Source organism: Poecilia mexicana, unplaced genomic scaffold (assembly GCF_051168715.1).
Source record: "Poecilia mexicana isolate PSO_F unplaced genomic scaffold, ASM5116871v1 scaffold_18, whole genome shotgun sequence".
In the NCBI taxonomy this organism is placed as follows: domain Eukaryota; kingdom Metazoa; phylum Chordata; class Actinopteri; order Cyprinodontiformes; family Poeciliidae; genus Poecilia; species Poecilia mexicana.
This window is the reverse complement of record NW_028263387.1, coordinates 1,989,754-2,012,248: the sequence shown is the minus strand read 5'-3', so window position 1 is coordinate 2,012,248 and position 22,495 is coordinate 1,989,754. Positions and strand designations below refer to the sequence as shown.

At 41.2% G+C, this 22,495-nt stretch overlaps 1 protein-coding gene and 1 pseudogene across 2 annotated transcripts in view; one reads left to right on the top strand and one right to left on the bottom strand.

The window, feature by feature from the left end:
* The window catches only part of focad (focadhesin), a 106,212-nt gene that overhangs the window by 34,752 nt on the left and 48,965 nt on the right, over positions 1-22,495 (top strand). Inside the window, exons 12-20 of one of the 2 annotated variants that reach the window (XM_088016078.1) lie at positions 2,787-2,891; positions 2,981-3,082; positions 3,179-3,306; positions 4,946-5,072; positions 5,257-5,391; positions 7,867-7,917; positions 8,014-8,097; positions 20,297-20,420; positions 22,051-22,239. In XM_088016078.1, coding sequence (XP_087872204.1) covers positions 2,787-2,891; positions 2,981-3,082; positions 3,179-3,306; positions 4,946-5,072; positions 5,257-5,391; positions 7,867-7,917; positions 8,014-8,097; positions 20,297-20,420; positions 22,051-22,239 — 1,045 coding nt within the window. The remainder of the gene's footprint in view (positions 1-2,786; positions 2,892-2,980; positions 3,083-3,178; positions 3,307-4,945; positions 5,073-5,256; positions 5,392-7,866; positions 7,918-8,013; positions 8,098-20,296; positions 20,421-22,050; positions 22,240-22,495) is intronic. The other variant, XM_088016079.1, reaches the window with a different exon arrangement.
* Positions 9,144-10,685, bottom strand: LOC148153859 (uncharacterized; annotated as a pseudogene).

Sequence of the window (22,495 nt, the reverse complement as noted above, 5' to 3'; positions counted from 1 at the left end):
GTTTTCTATTCTCACTTAAAAAATTGTATGTAGGAGGCGCTGATTCAACTAGTACGATTGCTTCATTATTGTCATTCAGCCATGTTTCTGTCAGAAATAAAACATCAATATTATGCTCGGTGATGAAATCATTAATTAATAGAGCTTTAGCACAGAGAGATCTGGTATTTAAAAGAGCTAGTTTAAGTGACTTGGGGGCTGGAAGTTATTCAGTCTGAGGTTCATTTAGGCAAGCAATCAGTCTGAGGTTTGAATTAAGACCGCTGCTTTTTGAATTTCTGTTTTTTCTAACTTTTCTTGTAGTGATCCAGACAGGTAATGTCCTGCTATGTAATGTCGGGGGGCCAGACACATTCTGGAGGAAGACGGGTGTAAAGATAATGTCTGGACCCCGGTCTCAGACCTCAGAAATGCAGGGCACTGGATCCTCTGGGAGGTCAGAGGCAGGTGGCTTAGATACTGCTATGTTAGTGCTAAGGAGAGGGGTGCCAAGGCGAACCCGTTGATCCACACCATCCTGCTGGGAGGAGGAGGAGTCTGTCCGTCCTCCTCTCTGACCCGGATCCTCCATCAGCATCTTCAGGCGGCTCAGGTGCAGCCCGACTCTCTTTAGTGATTGACTTCCTGGGAAACTCTGATCTTGTGAGTGAGTGTAGGAGCAGGGAGGGAGGGGGAAAGGATGAGGGAGGGAGGAGAGATTAGAGAGGGGGGAAAGAGGAGGGGAACCAGTCATTCTGTCCCCAACACTTTGTTTTGGGACACTGCTTCTGATAAGCGGAGGGTTCCATCCTAGTGAGACATCCTTGAGCCTGTTCTTCTGAAGCGATGGTCACATTGTTGTTCTTGTTGATAAAATGAAAAATGTTTGCAGTGAGCAGCCTTATTCCATGTTTGTTAAGATTGCGTCCTCCTCTTCCAAAGAGGTGAAAGCGCTGCCAGTAGATCCAGAGGTTATCGATGAAGGTCACTGAGCTGATAGAGCAGGTTTTAATCAGCCATTTGTTTATCATGCCCAGCCTGGAATGTTTTTCGTCTCCCCATTGAGGCGATGGAATTGGACCGCTGAGAAATAACTTTGTTTTTAATTTTCCCATAGTGTCCAGAAGAATATTAAAGTCCTTTTTCAGAATCTCCGATTTTTGCTTTGCCAGATCGTTGGCTCCAACATGCACAACTAAAGTCTCAATGTTTGCCTGATCAGTGGTTAGAGAGAGCACTTTGCGAGTCAAATCAGATACAGTGTCACCAAGAAAAGAAACCACTCTCGTTTTCTTGGGATTGCAAACATGACTGATTCCATTTACTGTCTCATCTCCAACAATAAGCACTCTTTGCATACTTTTCGTTTTCCTGGTGGTCATTTTGTCCTTCGGAGCTTTGTGGGGTGGATGTGTTGGTTTAGCCTCATTGTTGATGTTTGAAGGTGGGTTTTCACTCAGAGGCTCAGGCTGGAGTGCAGAAAATCTGTTTTTCAGTGGGATTCCCACGGAGTCGGAATGTTTTGAGGCTTGGGCTGGTCGCGTTGTCCTTGGGAGCTGGGTCGGTGGGGCCGTTTTGGTTCCAGCTGCTTGTTTGCTATTCTTTGGCGGAGCAGGTGTTGAAGTTGAAGGTGGGTTTCGGACAGAGCCGGCCACACTGTTTCGTCCAGGTGAGGGTTTCTCCCTGTTAGTCGTCTCATGGGATCTGCAGTGTGAGACTTTTGTTTCGGTTTGGCGCCCTGAGCGATCCAGGGTGAGCTGCTTGGTGTAGGGTGTACAACCTTTCCGCTGGTTTGAGGAAGAGTTGTTTCATATCCACAGGTAGCATTGATCTCAAAGTTCACCTCCAGGCGTTGAATCTTCTTTTCTAAAAACTGAAGTCGTTGTAGAATACTGTTAATGTCCTTGGGGTCGGACGGGGGCATTTTGCCCTAGTTTAACTTGGAGGTGAAGAAAAGTAAGGTAATAATTAAAAGTGAGAAAATCTCCCGGTCCTTAGGCTTGAAGTAATCCAGTTATGATGTCGATAATGTAAAATAACTATAAAAATTGTAACTTTAAAAATAATTCACAGGTAAAGTTATCAGTAAGGACGGGAGAGAGCAGGATAAGCTGTTCCTCCTTCAGCTGCCAGACACAATTCTTCAAAGTGGACTAAATGTTTTTAATGTAATCACTGCTCGGCTCGAGGAGTGCAGGCGGTTGCCACGGCAACAGGTGTGCTTAAACGACAAAAAGAGACGGAGAATAAAAAGGTAGGAGTGGTTTAGAGTTGATCGTCTGTTCAGGTTATTTTACCTTTGTTTACCTTTACTGTGGCACATTACAGCCACTGTAGTTTCTGAACGTTCAACAAACGATAAACTTGGACTAATTATCTTGTTCGTCTGTGAGTATTATGTCATTTACAACAAACATCAAACACGGTAAAAATGTCTCATTAAGTATTTGACAAACAAATGGCAAAAGACATAAAACAAAACATCATCTTATTAAAATGTAATTCTGAGGATGACTGTGGAATCTCTGAAGATTCTTGTGCAAAGAAGGATTCTTCATAAAACAACCCTGATCATCCTCTTCATGAAACTACTTTACAACAATAGTGTCTTTAGTCAGAGGCTTCTTCAGATGTGCTATTATACGGAAGATCCTTCCTGCCCACATCTTTTCCAACTCTTTGAATAACCTTAGTTAGTTAGTTAGAATCTAACTAACTAACAGTTAGTTGTTCTAACTGTTAGAACAACAATTTATTTCCCTCAGGGATTAATAAAGTTGTTCTGATTTGAATTTGTGTGTCTGCAGGTCCCCTCTCTCATCCCTGTCCTGTTGTTCAAACTGTCAAAGGAAACAAATCCAGATTTGATCCATTCTGTGCTTAACAGCCTGCCAAACCTCGGCACCCATAAGGTACAGTGACTTGATATTTAAAATGTAATGAAGCACAGAGTAAAGGTTTTGTCTTGTAAGCCTTATGAGGACACTGTGCTCTTTCCCAGCTTTGTGTCCCCATGGTGCTGCAGACTCTCCACATGCTGGCTAGTTCACCCAAGCTGAGAGCTGTTGCAATGCGCCTGATGACTGTTCTGTGGAAAAGACAGGTCAGCAATAAAATGCCAGTCATTCCTGTTATATTCTTCCGTGTGAACCTTTTCAAAAAAATCCTTTTTGATGACTTTGTTCCTGGGTCTCCAAAGGACCGAGTCTACCCAGAACTGCAGGGCCTTCTGGGTCAGCAGGATATCAGACTGGTGGTGGGTAAGGACACTCAGTGGGAGCAGACGGTGGCTAGGGCCGCCTGCCTCAGGGATATCTGCAAAGAGAGGTGCGTCATTTGATTGATGGAATAGGATGTGTGTGTAGAGAGTGCACTGAGCAGAGATCCATGAACGGTTTCTGGTCTCTAGTTTATGTAAAGTTTTGCTTTCTGTTTTGATCAACTGCACATCTTAGTCAACTGTAAACTAATGTATTTTACACACTCAATAAACTAAAACTCTTAATGGAACACTTTCTTTACAAACATAAAACATTTGAAATACTTGATTAGTCACAAAATTATCATATTTTTGGACACTGGGGAGGATATTGAGGAGACAGAATTGTGACATTCACTAAAGAACTGAGTCTACTGACCTACTTTGTAACTCAAATGATGGGAAATGAGTCACTGTTCTGATCCGACCTTTTTTGTTACTGACTGTGACAGATAAGCACAAGTGTAGGATTGCTGCAGAGTAGTGAAACACTCAAGTGTGAAACTGCTGAAATGATGTCATCTGAAACTTGATTTAAGCTTTTTAGCAATCACATCTCTCCACACAAATTTTCTGCACCATGCACCTCTGAAATATTGTAACTATTGTAAATATTGTAACAGTTTCACGTGGAAAAACATGGAGGACTAGCAATGACTCCTACTACTGGAGGTTCACAAAGACAGATGTACTAATGATTTGGCCCACAAAAACAATATAATCACCACACTCACTGGTGTTGCCATGTTGCTACTAACAGCTGTATCGTTTTACTTCGAAAACATATTTTGGCTGCTGTAGGCACTCTATAGTGCCCCCTAGAGTCTAGGAGAATATGGGCTACCCATACAGAGTATAAATTCTTCAAAAGTTGTTTTAACCTGATTCTTTGCAGATTGTACATATGTCAACCATAAGCCCAGCTTAAAATGCCTACACTGTGTTCCCATGAAGGCCTACCATACAGTGGTCTAAGGGGGCAGTGCTGTATGCTATCTTTGAAGTGAGTGGCCAGCAGATAAAAAGACAAAACGACTACTGTGTGAGCATAAAAGTGCAGCCTTGGGATGCACATTTTTGAGGAAAACAAGAATAAAGCAAAGTGTAATATTTCTCAGAAAAACATCTCATTCTGTTTTACATCAACAAATCATTTGTATCATCAGTAAACACAGGTTCTGACTATTCTTTCTATAGATTATTTCTGGTATAATATAAGTTAGCCCCATGAGTTCTTAAAAATGAATAATTTTAGATGTAAAGGGCAGTATTATTTAAAATATTTTCTTGAGGTTTAAGTTATGTTAGAATGTTATTCTCTCATCCAAATCATACCTGGAGTGTTGCCTTGATTCCTTCATGCATGTTTGAGAAATCCTTGAATCTCCATGGTAACCATACAGCTGTGCAAAACGCTGGGTGGACCTAGCTCTGCCTTTGAGGCGCAGCTCCTCTTCTGAGCTGCAATTTCCACATTACTGAGCTCCCACCTCACACAGCAACCCTCCGCCACGACTGAAGGGTCAGCCTAAATACATTTCAAGCTTCCTTCTGCAGTCCAAAAATATGATGGTTAGAGTCAGTGGATCTTCTAAAGTTGCCTGTTTTTAGAGATTTGAGTGTGAATGGTTGTTTCATCTGTAGTGGACTGATGATGTGTCCTTGGTGCACCCTGCTAATTAGCCCTGATCTTTGTGCACATCTCAGGCCTTACCAGCATGGAGGTGACATGCTAGCTGCCATCTCACTCACTTTGAAGCAGTGCAACAGACCAGACCTGGCAACCCCTGCTGCTCTCTCCTTGCAAGGCTTACAAGAGCTGTGCAAAGCAGAGGTAAACCACCTCTGCAGCACATGATCAAGTGCTTTCCTAATTTATTTCTCAATAATGTTCACTTTGTTGCCTTGGTAACTGTACCAAGAATTATCAGCCAGAGTTTCCAGTTTCAGCCCAGAGAAGCCCACTGCTTATTTGGACTTTGCTTTCAGTGATATCAGGGTTCCATCGTGTTTCTCAGGTAGTGGACATCATCTCGACATGGAAAAGTCTTGGAGCTGAGCTGAAGTGTGACTCCCGTCCACTGATGGTTAAAGCCATAGCTGAGCTCCTGTCATTGGTTCCCCAGCTCACTGTGAAGTCAGAGGAGTATGAGGTACTTCAGTTGCTTTCTCTTCTCCTTTTGTAGACTACATAAAGCTGCAGGAAGTAACTTCTATAAAAAATATGATTTGTACATATTTGTTAAAACTATCACTATGTTGTCACATTATTTTATGAGACATATCTTCTTTTTCCTTTCGCCTTTTTCCCTTTAGGGGTCACCACAGCGAGTCATCCGTCTCCATGTAACCCTATCTTCCGCATCTTCTTCTCTCACACCAACTACCTTCACGTCCTCTTTCACTCCATCCATAAATCTCCTCTTTGGTCTTCCTCTTCCTCTGTCATTGCCCTGACAGGTCCATCCTCAGCATCCTTCTACCGATGTATTCAGTGTCTGTCCTCTGTACATGTCCAAACCATCTCAGTCTGGCTTCTCTGACTTTATCTCCTACACAGCTCATGTTTATCTGACATGAGCTGTTTCTCTGATGTATTCATTTATGATTTTATCCATCCTTGTTACTCCCAAAGAGAACCTCAACATCTTCATCTCTGCTACCTCCAGCTCTGCCTCCTGCCACTTTGTCATTGCCACTGTGTCTAAAACAAACAGCATTGCTGGTCTCACTACCGTCTTGTACACCTTTCCCTTCATTCTTGTTGATACTCTTTTATCACATATTACACCTGACACTTTTGTCCGCCCGGTCCACCCTGCTTATACACGTTTCTTCACTTCTTTTTCACACTTGCCGTTGTTCCGGACTGTTGACCCTAAGTACGGTACTTAAAATCTTTCACTTTCTTTATTTCTGTTCCCTGTAACCTGCCAACCTGTCCATTACCACAGCAAACAGGAAAGTGTTCAGAGCCGATCTTATCTTTGTTGAAGTTCCACTTCCTTCTTGAACTCCTCTGTCACTCTTACAGCACACCTCACCACAGTCTTACAGCTATAATTTATGTCCTTCACCACTCTTAACATATTTCTCTATTACTCCAGACTCCAGACATGCAGTACCACAGCTCCTCTCTTGGAATCCTGTCATATACTGTATTTTCTCTAGGTCTACAAAAACACAATGCAGATCCCTCTGACATTCTCTGTACTTTTCTATCAACATCCGCAATGCATAGATTGCATCTGTTTCATTTTCTTGGCATGAAACCATACTGCTACTTTCAGATTCCACTTCTGACCTCAGTCTGGCTTCAACAACTCTTTCCCATAACTTAATTGAATTATATACCTCTCTAGTTACCATAATTTTGGACATCTCCCTTGTTCTTGAAAATTGGCACCAGCACACTTCTTCTCCATTCCTCAGGCATCCTCTCACTCTCTAGGATCTCATTGAACAGCCTTGTCAAAAACTCTACTGCTGGCTCTCCTAGACACTTCCATACCTAAACAAGTTTGTCATCTGGACCAACTGCCTTTCCACTCTTCATCCTTTTCAATGCCTTCCTTACTAATCTTTGCTACTTCCTGATCCACAGGAGCAGCTTCTTCTCCTCTTTGTTCTCTCTCGTTTTCTTCATTCATCAACTTTTCAAAGTATTCCTTCCATCTTCTTACCACACTTTTTGCATCTGTCAGTAGAGTTCCATCTTGGTTCTTAATCACCCTAACCTGCTGTACATCGGTCCCATCTCTAGCTCTCTGCCTCGCCAACCTGTATAAGTCATTTTCTCCCTCCTTACTCTCCAGCCTATAATATGAACATGTCTTCCTCCCCTTCTTCTTTGCTGACCAACAATAGTCCAATTTCCACTGGTACCCTGTTGACCAGCATCAATGGCGGTCGTTGTTAACCCGGGCCTCGACCGATCCGGTATACAGGAGATAATATTCTTGACTCGCATGTCAGATTTGGCAAATGTTTTACGCCGGATGCCCTTCCTGATGCAACCCTCTACATTTATCCAGGCTTGGGACCAGCACATAAGACACAAAATTACCCCCTTTGTGGCTGTATTGTTATGAGACATATAATCTGTGAAAAAATGTAGCTCCTCCCTGTTCTCCCTATGAACCCATGACATCAGAACAATTACACTGGTCTGTCAGAAACAACCAATCAGAGCCAGGAGGAGGGTCTTAACACTGGCAATCACCCTATTTCTATGCTACACTACAGCTGCTTCACCACAACAGAGTCTGCCATGAATGCTAAGGCTACTTACATTGACCACTAATAGTGGCGAATAAACAGTTTTCCTATGACAATAAATGTTTTCTCTGCCATTAGCACACTTAGCGGTGTGTACATGATTGACAGCGCTAAGACCCTCATGCTGGCTCTAATTGGTTGTTCTTGGTTGGGAGTGGTGATGATAGTACTACAGGGAGGAGGTGGAGATTGAGCTTTTCACATACATACCGTCATGACATGGTGGCAGTTTTAACAAATGTTTAAAAAACATAAATCATAATTTCTTGAACTTTTTATTACATTAGAAAACAATGCCTGACTGCTTTTTAGATTAGATTTTTATGTTGAAATGTGTGTTTTCCTTTCAGAAACTGAAAGAGGAGGTGGTCAGCTTTCTCTGGAGTTATGCTGCCAACCAGGTTTGTGTTTTCCCCAAATATTTGTCTGACGAACCATCCAGATCAGTTTGTAGTGCTTCTGTAGAAAAGTGCTCACTGTTCCTTGTTCTCTACCAGGATCCAGAGGTATCCAGCTGTGGCTACAAAGCTCTGGCAGCTTTTCCTGAAACAGACCACACCATCCTGCACCTCCCTGAGGCAGTAAGACTCTATCTCTTCTCCATATTAGTTGGCTGGTTTACATTTTATTTTGAAATGCTGCAAATACACTCTCAGTAGAGCTTTGTTTATGTAAACTTTACAGGTGCATGTGAAATGTATTTCACAGAGCAATAATAGATATATAGTCCCGTATGCTTCTTGGCACCATTAGATTGACTGGTGATGCTGGGGGCAGGAAGGATCTAAGATTGCAGTCAGTCTTGCAATGAATCTGAAGAGGCCTCTAACTGAAGACTGTTGTTCTATGACAGCCTTATGACCGTCATAACTTGCTAACAGTTCAATATTAAGGGAGGAGAGATTATATTTCACTAGCAGTTGCTGTTCTTTGCAACTGTATTTGTTTTGCCTTTACTTTATTACTATAATAAACTATAGTAATAGAAAAACACCAAGATAAAGGTATGTTTTCATGTGTCTTGGTAATGTAATGTTTGTTAAAAAGATTTGTGTAGCTGCTAATAGAAAATCAGCTTGATGGAGACCTTGAACGGTCCAGTTTGATGGGTATTTTTCTTGAACCTACATAAAAGAACCACAGACAACGTATATGAATTTTATGACAAAGCTTTTGCAAAAGGAGAAATCTCCGATAGCAGCTTCTCCAAGCCGTTCACAGAGAGTTCTGGTCTGCTTCCGCGTGAGCCCCTGTTTTATTGTCCAAGCAGAACAGCCAAAAGGGGCAGTCAGGAAGAACAACAAAGGTCGTAAAACTTCTAACCTAAACAAACCAGCCAGGTGTGATATCTACGGTTTTGATCTACGGTCTGAGCCCAGTTCAGCTCTAGATCAAACTATCAACTAAGAAAAGGGTAGATAACACAAGAAGAATTTAAGGTCTGAGAACCACAGAGTTTGACTGTCTCACATGAAGATAAACAGACAGTCGTAACCTCCAGGTCAGTTTATACACACATAAGGAAGAGAACACTTTAAACTAAAAATCACAATAATACTGATTAACATTAGACTGAATATGAACTAAAGTAATAACAAAATGATAATACCGAAAATTCTCTAACATTCCCCCCTTTTTATCATTTTACTATGTGTGTAAACTTTATGCAAAAGCCAAGCATAGAAAAGAAAAGAACCAATAAATGCAAGATTTTTTTTTCTTTTTTTTTCTAATCTAAACACAGAAAATACAATGAATAAATGGAATATAATGCAATAAATGAAAAATAGAAGAAACAGCAAAAATCAAATGCAAGTTACTCATCTCTACACCACTTGTGTAGGAGTCATTCAGCAAATGAATTCATCTGTTTATTGATTACAGAACTTCATCATTGTTCAGAAAATCGTCAGAAACTTGGAACAAGTCATCTTCAGTTGTCTCATAAGATGCCTTTGCCAGCTGATAGTTGATAACAGTTGTGTTAATTGTTTTAAACATCATATTTCGTAGACAAGGAATAATGCAACCCGTAAAAAGACAGAACAGAACTAAAACAATCAGAACAGGTGTCACGAGCTTCAGCAGCAAAGCCCACCATGGTCCAGATGTAAACCATGAAAGCAAATCAAAAGATGGTGAGCCGCGTGTTCCACTCTCCACATATTGTTTTAAATCTTCCAGCTCGTATAGAGCGTCAGAAATAGTTCCTCCAGTTCCTGTTTCATCAGGCACAAAGGTACAGCATGTTGGGCCAATGATTTTGCAGACCCCTCCCTGAGGGGCAGTGAGGAAGTCCAGGATAATACGATTTTGCATAACCATGTTTCTCAGTTCAGTCAGATCTTTCATGGTGCCATTGACTGTGTACTGTTGATGAGTCGCAGTAATTCATATCTGTTGATTTCAACGTGGTCCCGAATCTCACTTACTCCAATCCACGAAAACAGGCTTTGCATGAATTTTTCTCCGCCGTTCCAAATCCTGAATTCCCATGGAACTCCAGTGTGTGTTGTGAGGCCTCCCCATCTTTTGACCTCTGACAGAACTGTTCGTTTGGAGCGGGTGCGTAGATCATTTTGTGCTTTCCTGATGAACGCAATCGGGTGGATCAAAGGAACCACAGCACACAGTGTTATCTCCTGTCTCCTCTTTGTCTTATGCGTGATGTTGAAACTCCTCTCCTGAAGCAGGTTGCCACAGTCTGGGTTGTCCTTCCAGACTCTGCAGTGTGGAGTCGTCTTTTGACCCCTGCAGGCTGTGCAGGTGATGAAATCCTGTGTCGGTTCGCAGTAGGTGTAAACTTTGTTACACAGGTTCCAAGGCACCGTCCCGCTTGTGGAAACGGTGGAAACGGAAGTACGTCATCCTCAAATGAACAGTTCATAGATCCAAAAAGTCCTTTTGCGGCATCTCCTGTCCGAAGTAGAACAGAATAATCCTTTTTGCACCATTTGCATCCCTTTAACATGTGGACGCTGAGCCATGGTTATGTGCTCAGGCCATAGAGACACATCTGTTTGTCTTCAGTGATGCTCTCTGAGTACAGACCTGAGTTGTGTGTGGCGATTGGCAGCTGCGCACACACATAGCAGTTCTCCTCGTGGGCAGTCGTGTTCATCAGCTGCCACTACAGGTTGGTGCTGTAGTCATGTGGGTAGAAAGTGAGGTCACTTCCTCCTCCAAACATCAGAATGCTGCAGTCACAGCGCAGTAGAAGATCCATCTGGCATATGGAGTCTCCATTGCTGCTTGGCGCGCAGAGATGTCAGAACCCCCAAACTAAAGGAGTGAGAATCTTAGCGTTTCTTCACCGGGTTTGAGATGAACTACACTAAAAAGTAGGACCCCTTTGTATCCCGGGAGCTCTCAAAGCTCTCCTTCCTCTCTACTCCGAATTAGGGGTTCAACACTCTCTGCAGCTTACAGTGACTGAGATGTATCCAGCTGGGTCTTTCAGCAATTTTTACAGCTGTTGGTGTGGTCATCAGCACTTGGAACGGTCCTTCCCACCGTTGACTCGCCCAGTTCTTTCTTTTGATGACCTTTATGTAGACCCAGTCACCTTGCTCGATGGGAGGGACCTCCTGTGAGGGAAGAGAATCAGAAGGCAGTAAATTTGCTCTGGATACTTCCTTCAGTTTAAGAGTCCTGATCATATAGTCTGCTAATGTCTGTTCTTCAACAGCTTTTTGTATGTCTGGAGCAAACAGAGGCAATCTGTAAGCTCTCCCATGAATTATTTCAAAAGGTGTTAGACCATCAGCTGTCGTGGTGATCCTCATATAGAGCTTCACTAAGTCTAAACATTCTGGCCAGGGCCGGCCAGAATCTGCCATGCATTTTCGTAATCTGCTTTTCACAGTACCATTCGTTCTTTCCACCAGCCCTGCACTCTGTGGGTGATAGGCACAGTGATTCTTTATCATCATCTAACAGTATTTGTTAACTCAAAAGTTCATAACAAAAAAAAATTTTTTTTTATGTAAGAATTTAGTAGTTATATAATATGTAGTTATATAGTATTACCTCACCATTTTCCCTTTTCCCCCCTTTTTACACATGGCATTGCCCATGTGTCACAATCACTTAGCTCCAAATAAAGTGTATGGGAGGATTAATATTTAATTCAGGTGAACTCATAGGTTTATATAAGATAATTTAGCAGACACGTCTATTAATTGCAGGTTTATCTTTTGTTTTTCTTTGTTAAACTCAGCAACTTTCAACATTTCTATTTAATTTCTCTAAAATAAAAATGTCCATCTTTAATTTAAACCAAATCAGAAAAATCTTGAATTAGAGGATTTGAATTTATTGACTATCAAATCTAGATTAAAATGTTCTAGACTGAAATCTAGAAAATGTTGCTTTATTCACAATCATCAATTTTAGTAGCCTTTTATATCTACCAAGTTGCTTAAAATCCCACAAAAACAATCGATTTGTAAATTCTTTATAGAATTAAACTCTAAATTAAATCTTTCAGTTAAATTCAACGAAATATTTCATAATATTTCAACACTGCAATATCAATTGTTTTCAACACTTAGAGATGTTTAATTTAGTTCCAAACTAGTAAATAAAACATTTGAAAATCATTAGCTTTGAATCTGTAATAATTCTAGTTGGTGTAACTTAGCCGTATCACGCTATCAGTTTTCTTTTTCTCTTATCTTTTAATCATTACAGTTTTTTCCTTCACAGTTTCCCAACGTATGGCTCGTGGGCCCTAAGAGGATCACTGGTCCTTCTGTTAAGGACTGAGTTAACGGGTACAAAATGAACGATTTTATCTAACATTGTACCTAAAAACCTTTTAAAATGTTCTGTTCTAGGTAAATCATTCCTATATGCAAACAGGATTAGTGAGCACATTCTTTATCACAGCGGTGTGTGTATAACTTATCTCGCATTTCTCCTTTCTGTCTCGCTTCCCCCTCCTGCTGCTGGCGTCGCTGCAGCTGATCCTCCCCCCGCCTCTCCTCCAGCTCCCTGTCAGTCCAACTAGCTCTGGTGTTGGATAAGTTGTCCAGACTGTCCCTTACTGAATGTCCAGGTTGTCCACCAATGAAACAAGCGAAAAACAGTTCAGTTTGCTTTCTTTTTCTTTCAAACACATTATTTTCCTTCTCCACGCTGATGTCCAAGAGTAAAACCAGCGGGGGCTGTAAAAGTTCAGTTGCATTCAAACGCGGAGATATAGTTCCAATCCAAATGTCCAGCAGGACTCCATACAGTAGTCTTCTGCATGGCAGTTCCCAGATGTCCAGGAATCAGGATCAGTGGACATTTTAGTGCCTTTAGTACCCAGTTGGCAGAAATCATCGTGTCCTTTTTCGCTTCTTTATCAACTGTCATTGGCTGGTGATGAAGGAGGGACATCATCTGATAGGCAGGACAGGTTTGAGTTGAGGTCGGAGGTCAGACGCACTGCAGCGAGGCTCAGACAGGAAAAGGAAAGAAGCAAATAAGAGTCAAATAGGGTTTGTTCGGCTTTCTGTGTCTTTTTTTTTCTTTTTACTAACATTGTCCATATAACTTTTCTTTCTTTTCCTCTTATAGTTTTTAGCCACTTATTATCCAACATTTTAAGAAATCATAAATCCTTTCCTTATTCAAACACATATAAACATGAAACATGTTAAAAGCTGTAGTCTCTTTTATCCTGTACAATATTAAATTTTAAAGTGTAGAATGTAAGTTTAAGTTAACTTCATCTGAGTCACGTCTCACCAGAGAACAATGGATTTCCCTAAATTTGTTGATCTTAGTGCTGCAGACTGTGAGGTCAGCGGGCAGCCCTCCTCTCAAGGCCTAAGAGAGACATGAGGCTGGATAATGTCCAGGTCGGTACCTTACTCTGACCTCTGACCCCTCCAGTTATACAGCCAAAGGATCATTTCACCAAGTTGGTGTTATAATCTGATTACAACACAAAACATTAAACATTGTTCTCTGAGGAGAATTTTATTATTTAATTTTATTTTTCAGCTTCTCCTTCAGGAAAGTCATAATTCCACTTTTAGCATACAAAGAAGTTGTTCCCATCTTTTTTATTTCAGTGAGACGTCTCAACTGGTTTTTCTTTGAAAGTGTAAGAATGCTAAAAAACAGAAAAACAAAACAAACAAAACAAAACAAACACCAGTATTTCCTAAAAGTAATTATTTCTGACTTGTGAGGCTTAAACCTCATTTTTAGTAATATTAAATATTATTTTGCATGCACTGGTTTCGTACAGGAATTCAATTTCTTTTATTTATTTATTTTTTACTTAACGTGTAACAAGCTGAACTTATGTCCACCATTTCATCAATTTAGTCTGGTGCTTTGTCTTTTTGGGGTGTGGTAGAGTCTGATCATGTTGAGGATTTCTCCTGTTTGTGGTCCCCTCACTCCATCACCCCTCCTGTTGCCCCGTGCAGCATTCTTTGAAGGGCAGTTTCTTGACCAGTGGCCAGTATTGCCACAAGTCCAACAGCCATTTAAATGCTGTGGATTTTGTGGGGTGTTATTTTGGGGTCATCGCCTATTGTGACCTCCTCTGCCTCTGCTTCTTCCGCGTCCTTTCGTCCGGCCGTTGGAAAAGGCAAAGGTTTCTAAACCTCCAAATTCATCCAGGTGAAAAACATCTAATCCTTTCACAGCCTTAATGGTCTCTTCTAAGGTCCAGGGTGTAAAAACATATACGTTTGTGCACCTTCCTCTAATGAGGGGTACAGTCGTGCTGCTGGGACTGGGGCAGACGGAGCTGCTGCAGCGGCGGGGGAAGGGTTGGCTGCAGGAGCTTGTGCTCCCTGCACCGCTGCATCATTCCGTGTGCTTAGAATGACTTTATCATCTTTTGGTCTAACAAATAGGGTTTTTTTTTCTTCTACAAATTTGTTGTCTTTAACCTTTTTAATTTGTTCTTTACGATCTATGGCTGCTTTTAACCATAATTTAGCACACCTTAGTTCATCCTCCTTTTTAGCCATTTTTATCCCCTTTTTTTCTTGCCACACTACTCTCCAAAATTCCCACAATTGTTTGCCATTGATCAATTTTTAGCTTCCCATCTATTTTATATTTCTTTTTCCATTTTTCATGTGTACAATGCTACCAGGAAATCTGGACAGCATGTTTTTTTCAACCCCATTGGGGCCCTCAACGAGTGAGGAATTACAAGATTTTGTATTTCCCATTATTTAAATCACTTGCAATTTTAGCTTGAAAATTTTGGTATTATGTGCTCTCTCAGAGAAAGTGCCGTAGGTCAGCGCTCAGTGCCTCCTGAAAAACAGGCTTCTACTTGGAGCCTAGCTTCCAAGTGGTTTTTCACTTTGGATCCTAATTCCGAAGGCAGAGAGGTTTACTCCCAGAGAGAGAAGCACCATTCACTCCTTCATACACACACACATCAACAAAGCAGCAGACAAAACACCAATATCAACACAGTAATAACAGAACAGTATTAACAAGCTTCCTATATACATGAGGAGTTACCCTTATGGGGTCTCCTCGAAAAGAGAGGAGCTCTAGCAACACCTCTTCTTTCCTGAGTACAGATTTTTAGTCAAAACGCTATTTAACAAGGATACTCAAACCCCAGAGTTTTAGTTAAAACGCTGTTTAACAAGGATTCTCCAACCCCAGAGTTTTAGTTAAAACGCTGTTTAACAAGGATTCTCCAACCCCAGAGTTTTAGTTAAAACGCTGTTTAACAAGGATACTCAAACCTCTAAAATAGTCATTTTAAAATTCACCTACGTTTCTGTAGTTTTCGGGTTGTCCAGTTGGATCTCGTCACTCCGCCGTTGGCAGACAAAGTCGGACCTACGTCGCTGGCCCAGCAAAGAATTTTGCTTCCTGGGTCTTTCTTCCCAGGTCCAGTTGACTCTGGCCGTGCACGGATTCAGCGCGTCTTCCTCTGCCTGACAGCGGGGGAAAGTGAGAGATCCCGGGTTTCGGCACCAAATAATGATGGGTATTTTTCTTGAACCTACATAAAAGAACCACAGACAACGTATATGAATTTTATGACAAAGCTTTTGCAAAAGGAGAAATCTCCGATAGCAGCTTCTCCAAGCCGTTCACAGAGAGTTCTGGTCTGCTTCCGCGTGAGCCCCTGTTTTATTGTCCAAGCAGAACAGCCAAAAGGGGCAGTCAGGAAGAACAACAAAGGTCGTAAAACTTCTAACCTAAACAAACCAGCCAGGTGTGATATCTGATCTACGGTCTGAGCCCAGTTCAGCTCTAGGTCAAACTATCAACTAAGAAAAGGGTAGATAACACAAGAAGAATTTAAGGTCTGAGAACCACAGAGTTTGACTGTCTCACATGAAGATAAACAGACAGTCGTAACCTCCAGGTCAGTTTATACACACATAAGGAAGAGAACACTTTAAACTAAAAATCACAATAATACTGATTAACATTAGACTGAATATGAACTAAAGTAATAACAAAATGATAATACCGAAAATTCTCTAACACAGTTCAACAGCCAATAATTTATGCTAGTCTTTGTATTTGTGTGAAACTGAGTTTTAACTTTAAATTCTTGTGGTTGGCTCTTTATATTTCTGTGGGTTTTTTGGCATAAAATGGCATGTTTGATAACAATAATTAAAACTTCTCAATATTTGACATTGTCTAGCAAAATGGTTTTACATCAGGCTAAATGGCTACTACATTAATATGTCAACGAGTGACTCTAAACTGTAGTTGGCAATATGTTGTTTGCTGCTGAGCATGATCATTTATGTGACTACAATAAACATTAATTTTGCCATCAACTTATAAGTTATGTGAAACTTCTCCAGGAATTGTTAAAATTATTTGAAGACACAGAATCAGCCCAGTACTGGTTCACATTCCACGTGACAAAGACTCACCTAGTATAGCTTTAATAAGAGAAATTAATTTAATCAAAGTACGTCATGAATATATGTATATCTATTCCATCTTAAGTAGGGCTGCACCAATTGGAGTTTTCTGGCCGATCGCTGTTTACAGATCTTTAACAAGCCTGATTGCTGATTCTGATTTTGGCTGATGCCAATTTTTATTTTTTTTTTATCAGAATTGTTGCTAAATATAGCAAGAAAGTCATTAAGTTGGCAAAATTGGAGTGATTATTGTTAACTGCAAATAAACAGACATGACCTGATGGGCCGGTCTGTAAGTCAAACCTCTCACAGAAGACTGTGGCTGATATTTTAAACCTTTGCTGAGGTAGAGAAGATCGATGAATAAGTGAAGAATCACTCACCCCTGTTGTTTTTCCTCTGAGTCTCGTCAACCTTCAGATCCCAGCAGGCAGGCAGAGTGCCAGCCCTTGAACAGGTTCTGAAAAGCTTCCACTAGGAAACTTTGCCGTGCACGGTCTCTACTGGCATCCGCCTCACCTGCCGGAATCCTTCCGGTATGTTGAGATCCGGCTCAAAGGACCAAAATATGTCAGAGTTGACACCTATTAAACACAGCAAATAACACAGGAAAGACAAGAGAAAGTTAGATTCTGAATACTCGCGAGGAGAACAGACAAGAGATGTGCTTTCAGTTACAAATCTCCTACTGCTCTGAAGCACATTTGCCTGCCCCTCTCTTTTTATTGTCTTTAGGATCCCTAATCACAGAGAGCGCTGTAACTCTAAAGGGAAGGGAAAGACACTTCATCACACAGTCACAGTGCCAAGATTATCACTAACTAACAACACAAGCTATCTCACACTAGCTTATCTAGTTCCTGACCCAGGATCAAACGGGACAAGTTGTGAATCTTCATGGCGACGATTCTACAGCTATCTAAAAGGTCAAAAGCAGGGCGTTCTGTGAAGAGCTGCTGTCTCTGCTCTTCTTCAGAGAGGCCCTCTGAGAAAGGAAATCAGAGTGATCAACAACACAGAAACATTTCTTAAAAGATATGACTAAAACAAATAAGAGTACATAAACTAAAAACATATAAAACAGTATAACAAATAGTTGATAATAATACAATTTACCGTATTTTCCGCACTATAAGGCGCACCGGATTATAAGGCGCACCTTCAATGAATGGCCTATTTTAGGACTTTTTTCATACATTAGGCGCACCGCATTATAAGGCGCTTCATACTCTATTATTACACATCCACATTAATAAAGAAATGGTCCCCGAGTACTTTATATAGTAGGCTGGCCCAGTCGTTGTTTCACTCACGGTGTTGGTGTTGCGATATTATGCCCAACTGCTTTCTGGGTAACACAGACCAACCGACACGCTGCCGCTGCAGTCTCTGTCTCTCTTCCCCTGCCCCTCCCCCCCTTTAAATGTATTATCAAACTTTATTAACAAACCAGTGTTCTGACAACTATCCCAGCATGCACCGCGCACTACTTCTTCTACGGGGAAAAAGAAGTTGGCGGCTGCTTACCGTAGTTGGTCGTAAGCAGCCTACTGCATGTCTGTGTAAACATGACGTCTTTCATTTCGAGCTGAGTTAATTAGCGTAGCATTTCTGCCGGATTTTCACAACATATCAGCCACGACAATGGACAGGGGAACCAACAAGTTCATGTCATCTTTTTTGGACGACATCAAGGTGTTTGAGCCACTGGATGCCTCCAACATTGTGCGCGTCACAGCTAAAAGCTACCGATAGATGAGGAAAACAGCAGATCCTCACACCCTCAGCATAAATATAGCTGTGGACAAGATCACTGATGCCTATTGTTCTTGCAAGGCTGGGTAAGTCGGCATTCATGGTTTTGATGGTCCACAATGTACATTAGCATATGTTTACTACTGTAGCTTGTGTTTGTGAGACGGTCACGCACGTGGTAGCTGCACTGTGACCTAAAATGGGCATTAGCCAATGAAACGCGGCCCCTGTGGTAAGGTCCGTTGCTGGACCTGTTGTGGCTCAATATTGGTCCATATATAAGGCGCACCGGATTATAAGGCGCACTGTCGGCTTTTGAGGAAATTGAAGGTTTTTAGGTGCGTCTTATAGTGCGGAAAATACGGTACCTAACAATAAGATAGGCTTGACATGTATATTGGCCGATCACTGATCTCTCTGTGCATGTTTTGAAGTAGAAGTTCTTCCTGGCCAAGTTGAAAGAAAAAGGTTCAGAGCTCTTGTACCTCAGTTGGAGGTTGACTCCAAAGACGAGGTTTTGGGATTCAGATCTTACATTTGTAATGGAGATTAGTTCTTATCTGATCAGCTCTGACTTTTACTGCAGGCAGGCCGTTTGAGAGTGATGTTTTCAGCACAAACAATGTGACATCTCCAACAGTGGTTTCTCCAGCACAAGGAATGCTTAGGAATTAGATCTGATCAGTTTGTGAATAAAAATGGTTTCCAACACATCATAATGGGAAAAAACTAGGGGTGCTTGAATTGTAATTTTTTGGCCGAGAACTGATTACGTTGAAAAGCCTGACCTGCCAGTTGTGATTTTGGCTGATACCAATTTTTTTGTCTGAAATGTTGCTACATATAGATGTAGCAACATTTCAGACAAAAAATTTGGTATCAGCCAATAGTCATACCACTGTTGCCAACTCAGCCACATCAAGAAAGTGGCTGAGTTGGCAACAGTGGTATGACTATTGTTAACTGCAAAGATGCAGACATGACCAGGTGGGTCAATCTGTCAGTCTTCTGCACTGCTGTTCTCTTCTGTCACAGCAGTGCAGAACAAGACAGTAGCTGATTTTTAGACCATTGGTGATGTAGATAAGATTGGCTTCACATGGGGATTAGCTAATCCCAAGGAAATCAATTAAATCAGAGCCTATAAATTGGTGCACCCTGACTCCGTTGTCTCTGTAACTGGGTGCCTAACCATACAGGCGTCTGCCTGTATGGTTAGGAGAGATCAGTGATCGGCCAATATACATGTCAAGCCTATCTTATTGTTAGGTAAATTGTATTATTATCAACTATTTGTTATACTGTTTTATATGTTTTTAGTTTATGTACTCTTATTTGTTTTAGTCATATCTTTTAAGAAATGTTTCTGTGTTGTTGATCACTCTGATTTCCTTTCTCAGAGGGCCTCTCTGAAGAAGAGCAGAGACAGCAGCTCTTCACAGAACGCCCTGCTTTTGACCTTTTAGATAGCTGTAGAATCGTCGCCATGAAGATTCACAACTTGTCCTGTTTGATCCTGGGTCAGGAACTAGATAAGCTAGTGTGAGATAGCTTGTGTTGTTAGTTAGTGATAATCTTGGCACTGTGACTGTGTGACTTTGTCACATGGAATGTGAACCATTTAAAGGGAAGTGGCAAAAGCAGAGGAGGTGGACTAGCAGTGCCTACCAACAGGTGGCGGCGTCATCCAAGACATGTTGCTGTAGAATATTATCTCTGCTGCCCAGAAATGTAGCTGTTAGCATCATGAGACTGCCATACCACAACAGCCATCAGTCGAAGGCCTATGCATATTTGTTGCAAGACTGACTGCTATCGTAGATTCTTCCTGGTTGTCCATGGCTTTTTGTATGATATGAGTTGCAACAATGTTTAATTTACCTTCTGCATAAATAAATAATTTTTTTATTGAATTAAATTTAATTTCACCAACTGTTGCTGAACTAAACATGCTGGAATAGGTGTTTCTGAACAAATAAATCAAAGCTTATAAAGGTAAACATAAACTTCTTTATATTGTGTGCAGTAACAGAAAATCCAGAATAAATTTTAACTTTACTGCATTCTGTAAATGTGCAGGGAGCGAGCTGCGTTGTTCAGGTTTTAGTTCCTGGTTGTCAGTGAATCTGATGTTCTTCTGGTTCATTGTTAGACTAGACCTGCTGTGAAGGTTTCTGAAAGTGAAGATGACGCTGAGGGAGAAGAGAAAGATCTCTCCATCCCTGGACAATCCTACATGAAACTACTGGCTCTCACCTCCAACTCTGCTCTGCCAGGTAAAGCCTCTTTATACATAATGCTGTAGAGATGAAGCGATCAGTGTAAGTGATCAATAGTGATCAGAAATGTTTGTAGATTTCAGATTTCTGATTGTTGCAAAGCTGTTGATACTAGGTGATAACTGTAAAATGATCATATTCTGAAAATATCTTCTCCTTCCTGCTCTGAGTGGTTATTAATGTTATGTTAAGAGGTGGGGTTATGTCACACTGTGTGCATGTGTGAGCGAGATTAGTTGCAGTAAAACAAAGATCTTTGTTTGGAGAAGGAATAACGTTTCACAAATATTGGATGATTGAAATAGCTACTGAAAAAGTTTTTGTTGGTGTATCAAAAATCGTCTCACAAAAAAACACATGAAGTAAAATATTTCTCTTAACAGTCTTGAAAATCAATCTCAGCCAGAGGTCAAGTCAGCCTAGAAATCGGGGATGTTCTAGATGGCTGAGGAGGGGCCACCATGATGGTTCTTGGAGGTTCCATTCTTTGGATTCAGAAGCAAAGTGATAGTGCTGACTAAGCTGGAATGGTCTTTACTGCAGGTGCACAGGGATGAAACAAAAAGCTTACAGAAAGGTTTGGCGGCCATCAAATACCAATTTTTTCTTCTTCTTTTGTCTAAAAAGTCACTAAATATAGCAACAAAGTCACAAAGTTAGCAACAGTGGAGTGACTGTTGTTAACCGTACATATTCAGACATGACCTGGTGATGTCAGTGAGTCTCTCTCATGGCAGAGCAAAAGAGGACAGCAGAGAAGCTGTTTTTTCAGAGCTTTGCAGGGGAAGATAAGATCAGTTTCTCATGTAAGTATCAATCAATTGCAGATCACCCAAAATTGATCTTCAAAATTAGGGAGTTTGGAGGCCGATTTATTGGCCAGCCAGTATATCAGTGTACCCTTAAAAATACAGTCTGCTGTTTGTGTCTCAAAGGTGGTCCAGAACAGAGAAGACATGCACTGAATTATTCTAAACATAAAAAACAAGAATGTGTTCTAAAGAACATTAGTTGACATATATGGTCATCGTAAGAGTTTCATAGAGATTTCATTTTGACAATCAGCATATCAATCATTTTAGTTTTGTCCTAATTCAGTTTCAGTTTCGTTTCTTTATGTAGCTTCAGTTCATAACAAGCAAATGTAAATTTAATCCAATCATTCAAAGATTCCAAGTCAGTGAATCCTTTCTGAACTGAACCCAGTAATCAAACCATGCAGTGAAGTTCTCATGTCATGATTAAATCCTTTTTGCCCACATCTTGGTCAGAGTGTAATATGTCTGCAAATAGGTGGAATTTTTTTAGTCTTTGAAATGCTATGTTAGTGATTACCACAGCTAGCATTACTAAAACAACGGCCTCTGTGTTCATTCCCTGGAGAATGCAGATCTTTCACTTATTTCTGAGATTTCAGAAAAGTCTTTAAACATTTCCTAATTCATTAAGTTCTGTGCTGTGGTGGCACTGACCAGGTCACTGATGCCCAGCAGTAGGTGTCTTCTCAATGTATCTCTAGCAGTTGTCCTCAGCCTAGCTGTCTGGGTCCTATCTTTAGCTGCACAAGTTGATGACGGATGAGAAGCTGGTTTCCTGTGGCTCATCTTAATAGTGTTTCTCTCCTTAGCCTTTGAGACCTTCCTGACATCGCTGGTGAAGCATGAGATGAGCCAGATGCCACGAGGAGTGTATTTCTCTGCTCTGAGAGGGGGTGGCCTGCGTTCAGACCAAGGAAAAACTGTAGCAGGGATCCCAGCGTTCATGCTCAAGACTTATGAGAAAAATAAGCAGCCTGGACTGAAGCCCGGACTAGCAGGTGATTCAAGTCTTCCTTATTGTTGGTGTTGCTTCTTCTGCTAGATGTTAGCTTTGTGGTAAAGTCCAGAAAGCTGAAGGTGTTCAAGGACAGAGAGGCAGCAGTGAGGTGTGCAGCAGGAGTGACAGCTGGATTCATGATGGTGTGTGATTACAATGCATCTGGAAGCACCTGGAGAGGTGGAAGTAGCCCTGGAAAAAAGGAGGAAACAGAAGCTAGACAGATGTACATGTATGAAGGAGGGGGGACTAGTGGA